This window comes from Odontomachus brunneus, unplaced genomic scaffold, assembly GCF_010583005.1.
Source record: "Odontomachus brunneus isolate Ranch 3 - 2012 unplaced genomic scaffold, Obru_v1 Obru_scaffold_008, whole genome shotgun sequence".
Lineage (NCBI taxonomy): Eukaryota > Metazoa > Arthropoda > Insecta > Hymenoptera > Formicidae > Odontomachus > Odontomachus brunneus.
Genome location: NW_022639458.1, coordinates 2,972,145 through 2,982,857, shown reverse-complemented (window position 1 = coordinate 2,982,857; position 10,713 = coordinate 2,972,145). Strand labels below are relative to the sequence as shown.

The window sequence follows — 10,713 nt, the reverse complement described above, 5'->3', positions numbered from 1 at the left end:
CAGCCAGCGAAGATTCGAGAGAGCTCCACTAACGACACCTCGCGACGTCGATCGCGCTTCCTCCCCCCTCTCTCTCCTACGTACCTATTGCCTCCGCCCTCGTTGGAAGGCAGTGACGCGGGGTGGTGTTAATGGGCGTACTCGCGGTTAACACCCTTAGGACCGAGGAAGTGGGAGTACATGCCGGCTCACTGACATGGAGCGGAGAGTATTGCGAGCGCGTGTGTGCGACGTGGACGGAGGGGATAAGTCTGACGGAGAGAAAACAGGGAAAGGGTGCGCGGATGCGAGTGAGACAGACGCTGCTCGAGTAGCGTCGGAAAAGGCGTCGAGTCCAACGCCGCTCGGATTGGCGCCGGAACGCCAATCCGGACTACGAGCGCTCATTATCGCCCAACGGCTGGTAGGAGAAGGTGCCGCGAGATTCTCCCCACCTCTCACCACCTAGTGCTATCAGTCGCCGTCTCTGTCTTCGTCACACCAGTGTTGGCTCGCAACCGTTGCCGACAGTTGGGGAGGGTCGCCCCCACTACGCTCGGCTGTAGATGATCGTAGGGGAAGGGAGGAGGAGCCCCCGCACGGTCTCAGTCTTCGCGTCGCTGCCCTCCAGCATTCACGCCTCCCGCGTCCGTTCCGCGGCGCAGGCACACCGCGGTCTATATACACGTACGTACGCACGCACACGGGGCCGTGGACCACCCATATACACGCGGCCGCGCGTATACACCGCCCTGAATCCGGACGGAGACTTTAGCACACCAACACCTCCGCGGGAGGTGTGGGGGTGAGCCCCCAGAGGAGGTGTCAATCCTAGCGCTGCTCAGTGACCATCGCGGCGCCACCCAAGTAACACCTTTCGTCCACTCTTCAGCCCCGGCTGATCGTCGTCACCATCGTGGTCGCCAAGAGGAGAGATAAATCCGTTCCTTTTTGTCGTCGTCGTCATCCTCGTTGTCGTCGTCGTCGCCGTTGTCATCGTTGTCGCGTGTCCACTCCAAACCAAATTGAACTGGACTGGATTGTCCTCTCTCGTGAATGTCACGTTGCTGAACCGTTCGACGTTCATCCGGTGTCTACACTCGTCGTAAATCGTGGACATAGTGTCGTGTTTCGAGACATCCGGGGGAAAGCGAAGAAAGACGAAGGTAGTGACACGATATCAGCGGCGGGGTAATATAACGCAGAGTACACTGCAAGCAGGTGAGAAGTCAGTGATCAGTGAACGCCGGATTTACATCTCAATAGGCTGGTAGAGTGGTTCGCAGAAAACTAGTGTTTCGAAATGGGTGTGACTCTCATACTGAAGATCTATCAAGCAGCATCACAGTAGACATCCGCACGCAAAAATATCGAAACTCCAAAATCTGGTGTGCAGTGTACAGCCTCGTCCCGGTTTAGTGGTGAGGTGTTCCGAGAGCGGACAACTCGCATCGACACTTTACTGGTGATTCACTCGAAAATAACCGCACTATGGTGAAGGCACGTTGAAGCTTTGGGCACAGTCCTATCGGCAGGACGGTGTCCAAGTTGTAAGATGTCGACTGATCAACTTGCAGCAGCCAGCGACACGATCGTCGGCGATTTTTTGCAGCCAAATTGCGCGAAAGAGACGTGCGGTGGTTTCAAGAGTCACGATTCATGGTCTTGAACGCGAAATCTTCACGAGACGCGAGTGTCTAATAGAAGATATGAGGAGGTACGAGCGCGATCGTCGACCAGTCTAGATACTCCGAAGTGCAGTCTCCATCCGACGGCTCGCGAACCCTCGCGAGCGACAGCGCGCATTCGGAGCGAGAACGGAGGGACCATCGCGCGAGCAGACCAAGGTTTTGAGTCACTCGAAGAGAAATCTCGCGCGACTCGGCACACCCGCCCGTCTCGATGAGATTCGAACAAGATACGGCGTGCAGGGGTACCCACTGCGCCAGCACTCCGCAACCCTCCGCGCTGCAGCAGCGATCACGGCCCGAGGAGGTGGTGGTGGAGGAGGAGGAGGACTCCTCCGCGAAGGACGTCGACGGTCAACGACGTAGACGCAGAGAATTGGAGGCTAACGTGGTCGAGGGTGCGAATACGGGGCCGCGGGCCGAGGCGGGGGGGCCTGGGATGGCGTACCCCGCGCCAGCGACGGCTCTGAATCAGCACTCGCCCTTCGCCAGCTCGATCGCCGGCACGCCACCCGCTAACAATCCTAACGGCCACATCGGTGCCGGCGCACACCTGCCGGCGCCGGCGGCACCGCGACCGACGGACTTCAGCGTCTCTTCGCTGTTGACCGCGGCAAGTACCCATCCGCCGATTTTGGGCGGTTCGTCGTCGCAGGGTAGCGCGTCACCGCCGCCTGGTGGACCCGGTAGTCCGGCCGCTGCACCGGAAACGCCGCCACCCTTAGCTACGAGCCAACGTGAATTGTCGCATCCATCTTCGGCGGTGGCGGCTGCTAACTACTTCAGCGCTGCTGCCTTGGCAGCAGCGAGTTTCTACAATCCGGCGGCTCATCTGCCGCCGACCAGCTCGCCAGGACCAACGGCGCATCATCTTCAGAGCAAGGGGATACTCAGCAGCGCGCATCATCATCCACATCTCAACCCACACGGTATCACGCCGCCAGGTGAGCAGATCGTCCTCCTTCTATGCGAGAGTGAACTTGGTGTGTGGACGCGCAAAGAGTGTATTCTCGTAGAAGGAAAGTGTGCGTTTAATTAACACGTCGTATCGGTTGGCAGAGAAAGAGAGGGAAGCGAAAAGAGCCGACGGTTATAACGCGATAAAGACCGCGGTAGTGAATCGCGCGAGAAAGTATATTTCAAGGACTATGGCGGTCGCGAGACGTTGGTGATTCGGCTGATATCGAGAGGATAATAATGTTCCGCGTCGATGAGCAGACACGTTAGATTATTATTGGATTTACGCGCGAATCTCCCAAGCCGCTCCTTTCTTGGATCCATTAAACCAAGTTTAACGAATTGTTTATTCTCGTTTTTGGCTATTAACCTCTTAATCGTTCAAAGTCCATCAGTCGAAAATGAAGCGGTCGCTAATTTGATAGAAGCTAATTATGGCTCATTTGGAGGGTTCAGGAGGAGACCAAGTCGGCCATAATCAGCTCCCAGTGAGCTAGCGACCGCTTTAATTTCGTCTATCTTTATCGTAAATAACTGATATTGTAGAAAAACAACGTTCCAATCGCGAGTTGAGCCTTCTTGTCGAGTAGGACACTCTAATCGACCATAGCAGCACTACAGCCTAAAATGAAATATCTCTAAAAACCTTTCAATACCACACTCTTCCGCCAATGTAAGGAAGCATAAAGACGCGACCAACCGCCGAGTGTTTCCTTCAACAACCGTACGTTAAACTGCAAACAAACTTGTTGCGTGTTAGCGCGCGGGTAATATGCCGCCGGTGCTTATTTCGGCTACGACCCAACCTACAGGAGACTTACAGGAGACGGTAGTTACCAGCGCGCGAATATTAAGCGCGTCGCCGGCGTTTTACGGGCGCGTTCACTTACCCTGCTTTTTACAATGCGATCCCCATCGTTTTCCGCGGCTTCAGCGTTGCTTAGAATCACGCGCGCTATTTTGACGCTGTCGTGGTCACCTCCGGCGGTGGCAAAGTTCAACCGTGCTCAGACGAGATCGTTAAGTTCGACGCAATATTCCTGGTGTCGAGTTGAATTTTCATCCGTTCGACATCGCAATCGTGAGCGCCGGGACTCGAGGTTCCCTTTTTTCTCCTTTCATTCTCTTCCTGTTCTTCTTTTTCCTTCTTTTTCGTAAATCGATGTAATGATCGCACTCGGTATTTCGAGAACGTTCGTAAACACGAGCGTACTTTGTTGTCCTGGCGCGTTGCCATTGTCGCGCCGGAAGCGCGCTCGTTTTTCGAAAGGACACGTTTGTGACACGCTGGAAGTTTCTCGTTTGTCACTCACGTCGCCGTTTCGTGGATCTTACGCAACATCCTGATCGCACAGTCTGGCGTGCACGTCAAAGCGCACGACGGCTGGTACGGAAGAACGGCGCAATGAAATATTGCGCGTTTTGTCCGCCTCGCAAAGGACGAACGGATGGATGGATGGACGGACGGACGGACGTACGTACAGATAGACGGCGCGTTTTTGAGCCGCGCTTTTCCACACGCGCCTTATTTCTCCCTGCCGCCGGCTCTCCTCCCCACACGTGATAATTGTGCAATATTAGACCGATCTCGTGGTCGACGTCGGCCATTGTTAATTTACGCGAGGATAAAGCGCCGATCTCGTTGCCATTGATATTAAACGTTGCTAATTACAGACGGTTTATTACCTTGTTTGCCGAGTCGTTCGGTGCCATTATAAAGATTAGCGTTAATGTCGCGACATTTGATTGCGGCCGACCAATCGTTCGCTAATTGTTTTCCCAATAATATTTGTCCCGTGCATTCGTCACGGAAAGTATCGCCGGTGGCCGACGTTGGCTAATCTGTTTTTTTCGATGGACGATTTCGCGACGGAGTCATCGGAGTCGCAGCCGCGATAGGACGACACGATCCGCGTCGCGTCTTCGGGGATTGGGGATATTCCGATGATAATGGCTGACGTACGTTCCGCGAGAGTCCAAGCTGGTTGTGCTGGAAACAAGAGTGTGTTCTCGCGATATCTCGTGACCACATCCTCATCTCGCGCTTTTCCTCTCTCGAGAGATCGACTCGAGAGACGCGCACATTGAACATCCCTCACGCCGCTTGTATCCGGTGTAACCGACTCTCAACTTTGCAACGTCGGCCAAATGGACAAATAGCTCTCGCTCCGCTACTCGAAGCTGAAAACGCAAGCCTGTTTCTGGACAAAGCGATTTCTTCAGCTTCCGCGAGACTGACTTCGATCTCGATATCGGCGTGCTCCACGCGTAAAATTCCGAATCGTGCTCGACGAATGATCGCAACAGCGCGCGAATAACGACGATAACATCGAGAACGCGGCATGACTCTGACACAGTTGAGAAAAAAAATGCAGTCGGTGTGCGCGCACGCCGGCAATACATTACGACTTAGGCAGCGATAATATAATCGATCTGGCATATCTCCGGCGGTTAAATGAGCAGAGCGATGCGAACGGTGGAGCGCGCGGCACGGTTCCTCGACATTATGTTCGCAACACGCGCTGTCTCGCGTTTTGCATTTTCCATTGCCGACGAGTAGCGTATATATCGCGTGGTAACGCGCGCCGAGCTGGAATTTTTTTGGAAAAATACCCCTCGGGAACGCAACGCAACGCAATGCCGCACGCGGATTAAAGCGTCGCAGCGGCGGCAACGGTTTCGGTAAATCTCCGGGAAATTCTGGAATTGGCCCGCGTAGAAATAAAAATGCGGACTTATCGCGTCGGTGTGCGCGCGAAGTAACGACAGGGTTAAGCAACGCGACGCGCGAAGGGTTACGCGTCGCGTTTTACTTTGCGCCGGCGGTAATGATGGGATGCGCCGTCCGCAAATGTCGTGCCAGGTGCGCGAAAGAAAGAGAGAACGTCAGAAAGAAAGAACAAGACAGAAAGGGAAAAGGAAGAATCGGAGGAACGATTTCCAGTGCCGACAACGTGCTCATCGCGCGTCGTCTTATCTGACATCGCATTATTACGCGCGTCCACCTCATCCGCTACAACTAGTTATTCCCTTCGTTAGGCTAAATGATGAATTAATTCCCGACGTCGGTAGACACGCGTTACCCCGTCGTCGCTAGACGACGATCCGACTCACTGTGGCCGAATAGCTCCCTCCTTACTTATTTATAATAACGCGTTACACAGCATGATAAATCGTACACTGAAAATTATTCAGGCTGAGGAGAAGTCAAGAGTATAAATTGTAATTTATGCGCGTCTCTGATGCTCAAAATTGATACGAAGCACGTTTTCTATTTTGCACGTTTTCTTCGTCTCTGATTCTTAAAACACGCGCTCGAAGATGCGATTTGTTCTCGCGATAATCCGAAATGATTCTCCTCGATTAATCGGAGCAGTTTTTGTTTCAAACTTTCCGACTAACAGAGACAGTTCTCTATTGTAAAAATTTATTTCATATTCTTGATCGGGTTGATCTCAATCAGTTATTAGGTTTTAAAAAGATATCATTTTTTATGATATTATCAGTTCTTGATAAGTCATGTAACATGGCGTGTGGAAATCAGGTCGTTATTAATAATAAAGATTGTTCATAATTAGGTTCTAATAATATCATCTTACACAAACCAAATATAACAACTGATTAAAGTCAACTTGATCGTTTTAATTAAAAGAAATATTTTTTCCAAAAATTTGTCGGTTTTTTTAGAATTCTTGGTAGTCTTTTACGAGTTTTAACGATAACTATTAACACCTAAGGCGATAGAACTAAAAAGTTTCGTCGAATTTTCGTGTCCTCAGTTTCGAACTGAAGTCAGCCCCCTCCCCTTTTTCCAAATGGCTTTTTGATTACTTTAAACGCTAGAACTATTTCTGAAACCGACTGAGAAGACTCTAGACTCTTCGGGGAAAGGGAAGGAGGGAAAAAAACTCCAATAATTTTTATCAAACTTAGAAAATGAGAGATTAATGTCACACAGAGATTTGTGAGTAAAATTTCTAATTGAGTTAATCTGACAATCGAAAAAAGGGCCATTTTCTCACTCGCAAGTCGTTCCGGTGCGATGACAATCGCGGGATAACGCGTCGCCGTCGGGTCGGCGATGTTCTCGCGCGGTTCGTCCGATCGTCGTCAGGTCGGGATGCAACGGTGGGCGATCTGTCATTGTTATTGTTCCTCTTTCTCGTCATTTCTTTTTCGCGGCGGCACGGCGCGTTGCACGTCGCGCGCGTCGTCGTCCTCTTCCTCGTTTCTAGCCAGACTCGCGGCCAACTGACCATAAGGTGCTGGTGATTAATCTCACCAAGGGCGCGCTCGACGTTTCTTGCATTCGAAATTCGGAGCGTGTGTAGTCGCGTGTACGTGCGCCACGTAACCCGTGTAACCCGAACGGAGAAAACGACAGGGCGACAAGGCGGCCGGGGAAAAGAAGGAAGAGTGGGAAATGCAAAAAGAAAATTATACAGTGAGCTGTGCGTTTTATTTTTGCCGCATTGAAGGAGAGCGACGGTGCAAAAAGCAGATAGCAGAAACGCGTATCTATATATAAATTGACCAACGGAAGAAAAAAGATTTTATAGCTGTAACTAATCATGGCTTGCTGAAAATGTATTTGTTGCTGTAACTAAAATTTGATCACCGTTACTAACTAAAATTTTTGCTACTATATTGATTTCATAATTGAATATATGCCTACTGGCACTCTCTTAAAGCGAATCAGTAAAAATGTTTCTGATTAAATCAGAAAAATGATACTTGACCGATGATCAATAATCGTATTCACTGATTTTCAATAAAAACACTTCCACTTCATCGTTCCGTCTTATTTCTCACTAATCTTAGATAAATCTGCAATACACAAATTCGTTATACGTTAATCCAACTTTCTGCGTTTATAATAATGAGATTAACAGCTTCCATGTACAATGACTGTCTGTGTTCGCAAAGTGCATAAAAAATGGAAATAGTCGCTACTGATTCTATCAGCGAAATTTTAGTAATTGCAGTGCGATGCTTATAATTGAACAGTCAGTTATAAATATAGTATTTCATCTTAAAAAAATACACTGATTATATTTTAAAGATCAATTATAATTTTAGATATCCATATATTACGAGATTTAGCTATCACACATAGATTTTTACAACTAATTTTTCTTTCATGCCGCTAATGAACAAAATAGAGCGTATTGTTCCAGCATTTTCAGTTGCGTTGTAACTTAGGCGGTTCGACGTCGTTTTACAGAGCAAGGAAACGATATTCTCTCTCTTTTTCGTTCGTAAACGTCTAATCACGCTAATATCTTGTACTTTTCAATCGTAAGGACGTAAGGATGGAAAGTGCGAGAGGTGCGAGAAAGCGCGTGCGAGCCATGACAAAATCGCAGTCGGCTGAAACTATGGAAATTCGAAGTGATCGCGGCGCGATTAAACTCGCGTCATTGTTGTGTCTTGCTGTTAGCAATTGTATTAAGGTATTGTGCGGCGTTGGAAATCGCGTTCGGTAAATCGAAAATCCGCGTTCTGCACTTTATTGCAGCTGTGCCCCGCCGCTTGTTTATAATTTTCAATAATGTATTACTTGTGCACAGGCTGCTGCGTGGCCGTTGATAAATTGGTGGCAATGAAGCAATGTATTTTCACTGCTCGATAGCAGTCCCTCCAATCGTGAGAATTATTAATCCGCCGCGTATTTGTAACGCGGCAACAAAGCGCACCGGCGATCAAAGTTCCACGTCGCGCGTAATTAATAAGCACAAAAAAGGGGGAAAAGAGGAAAAAATGAAAATATCGAGGCTGCAACGCGAAATCATCCTGAAATTGCACTGCACCGCCGGCCATTGCAGTTTAGGCCTTTCTAAAGCGAACGTTCGAATATTATCGACACCAATTGTCGTTTATTCATCTTACTGTGTAAAGCACGAGTGTAAGATCTATAGCAGGAGCGATTCTCCAATAGAAATCGATTTTAGTTCATAATAACTCGAATCGACTCATCGAATTGAACAATATCGATACAAAAAAGGTCAATGAGGATCTGTATCTTCTTTTCTACGTACGTCCAATATGTCTAACGAATCTGATGTCAATTACGTTATATCTTGTCACGTTAAGCCCTTAAATTTAGCCCTTAAACATCACTAAGACCCGACTGGCTGAAATTCTGAAATTTCTCTTTCGAGAAAAAATCTTATTTACTTTTGTTTACCGCCACGTTCACCGTCGCTTCTACAATTTTCTCTATTACACAAACCTAAAACCTAAAACCATACGTTGGTTGGATCGGATGCAATGTCACTTCTGCATTGTACATAACAAAATCAATGAATGGGTATCCGAGTGAGTACAAAATCGATTTTCCCTCAAAACAATCGGTTCGTGTCAGAATTGAATATGTTAGAAATAGTTAAAAGAACATCGGTCTCCGCAAGAGAAGATCGATTTTATCAAGAATCGAATCTTGGAGAATCACACATCTTTAATTCATCGGGAAATGGAAAGAAAACGCGAATCGCCCATTTTCAAGTGTACCATGTTCTCTGATTCAATGCGTGTGCAGTGGCATGTACTACACGCTAATTAATACTCCCGTTCTTATTAAAATTGAAATAGTTTGCTGAAGGCCCGACGGGACGAATACTGCGCACGCCGCGACCAGCGACTGGCAATGAATATGTAATCCCGTCGAGGAGCGACACAAAAATCGATGAAAAAAGAAAAAAAAGCATGTGGAACAGAAACTACTGAACGAGGAGCGACTTGACACGCGCTGTTTCGAAAGAAACCTCGCACTTGCGTAATACTCAAAGTTATATCCACTTCGATAAGAAACAACGATCATCGGCGTATTATGTAAACGACGATTCGCGGGTCGATTCGCGGCGCGAAATAGTATCAGTGTCGTGCAGTGACACGCGCTTTTTCTTGCTCTCGGTCGTTGTCTGTCTCGGCGAATCGCGATACCACAATCATTGTAAACAGTCGCCTCATTCCGCACGGTTTGGACGTTTTCAGCGTTGCTCTTCGCGAAACACTCCGACGTAGAAAATATAACGCGCCGTTAAAAAGTGCCGCGGTTAAATAACGCCGGCCCGTTTCGGAGCGGGGCATTTCTGTTACCAGTTTGTGAATAAAAATCAAAATACGTCGAGTGTGTACGCGCGCGCCTAAGTGTTCGATAAAATTCGATTCGGCCGCGTCGGATGGATTCGCCGGCGTGTCCGAATATCCGTGTGGCGTGTTTGATAAACGAACACACCAAACGTCACGGTTCACTGGCGCTTTCGTTCGGTAATACGGCGAATTTCGGCGAATGGGATCTAGCAATTTCCTGAATGCATTAGCGCGCGCAGAAATATCCTTCCGTCCCGCGGCATCGTCGATTTTTCCTGGGTCGACAAAAATGCGGGTCTTTTCGCGATGCGCGACGCCGAGACGGAGAACGGGTTGTATCGAGCGATATACCGCAGGCTCGCGCGCGAAAACGATCCGTGACTACCTTAAATAACGACAGCAAAAAGGGGGAATAAAAAGAAAAAAGTAGCGCACGCTTGGCGAGTGAACGCGAATCTTGCTGTAAGAGAGCGCGCGATATATCATTATCGACTTAGCGCGCGTTCGTGGCTTTACTCTCTGTGTATTATATCCACATCGCTGAATTTACTTTGCCGGACGCAAACACACTTTACCTTTAACGCAAACAAATAACAAGTCTGTTAGGGAACAAATTCCTCTATTCGCGCGTCGCCCGTAATTGTTTCGCCTCTCCTATGCCCGTATCATACCAGCGATCGCCGAGAGACTGCGTCTCGGCGTTTACAACCGTCATTTGACCAATCCAGTATCCAACAGCTCCTTTCTAGAGACAATTGTGGACGCAAACGCGAACGATAGTATGATGCAGCCATTACGTCTCTTCCATAACTCCCGAATGAAGCTCCATTTAATTCAAGCAGACACGTGGGTCAGCTTTATTGTGTGCGTATACATGTATGTATGTTATGTACACATTCATACATACATACATACATACATACATACATACATACATACAGACATTGATACATACATACATACATAAATACATACATACATACATACATACATACAT

The 10,713-nt window shown here is 48.4% G+C and overlaps 1 protein-coding gene across 5 annotated transcripts in view; it reads left to right on the top strand.

Moving 5' to 3' along the window:
* Positions 1 to 794: 794 nt before the first annotated feature.
* LOC116854089 (optomotor-blind protein) overlaps positions 795 to 10,713 on the top strand; it is a 132,044-nt gene continuing 122,125 nt past the window's right edge. For all 5 annotated transcript variants that reach the window (XM_032835636.1, XM_032835633.1, XM_032835635.1 and 2 more), the window contains exon 1: positions 795 to 2,611. In XM_032835636.1, coding sequence (XP_032691527.1) covers positions 1,882 to 2,611 — 730 coding nt within the window. In that variant the 5' untranslated portion in view covers positions 795 to 1,881. The remainder of the gene's footprint in view (positions 2,612 to 10,713) is intronic.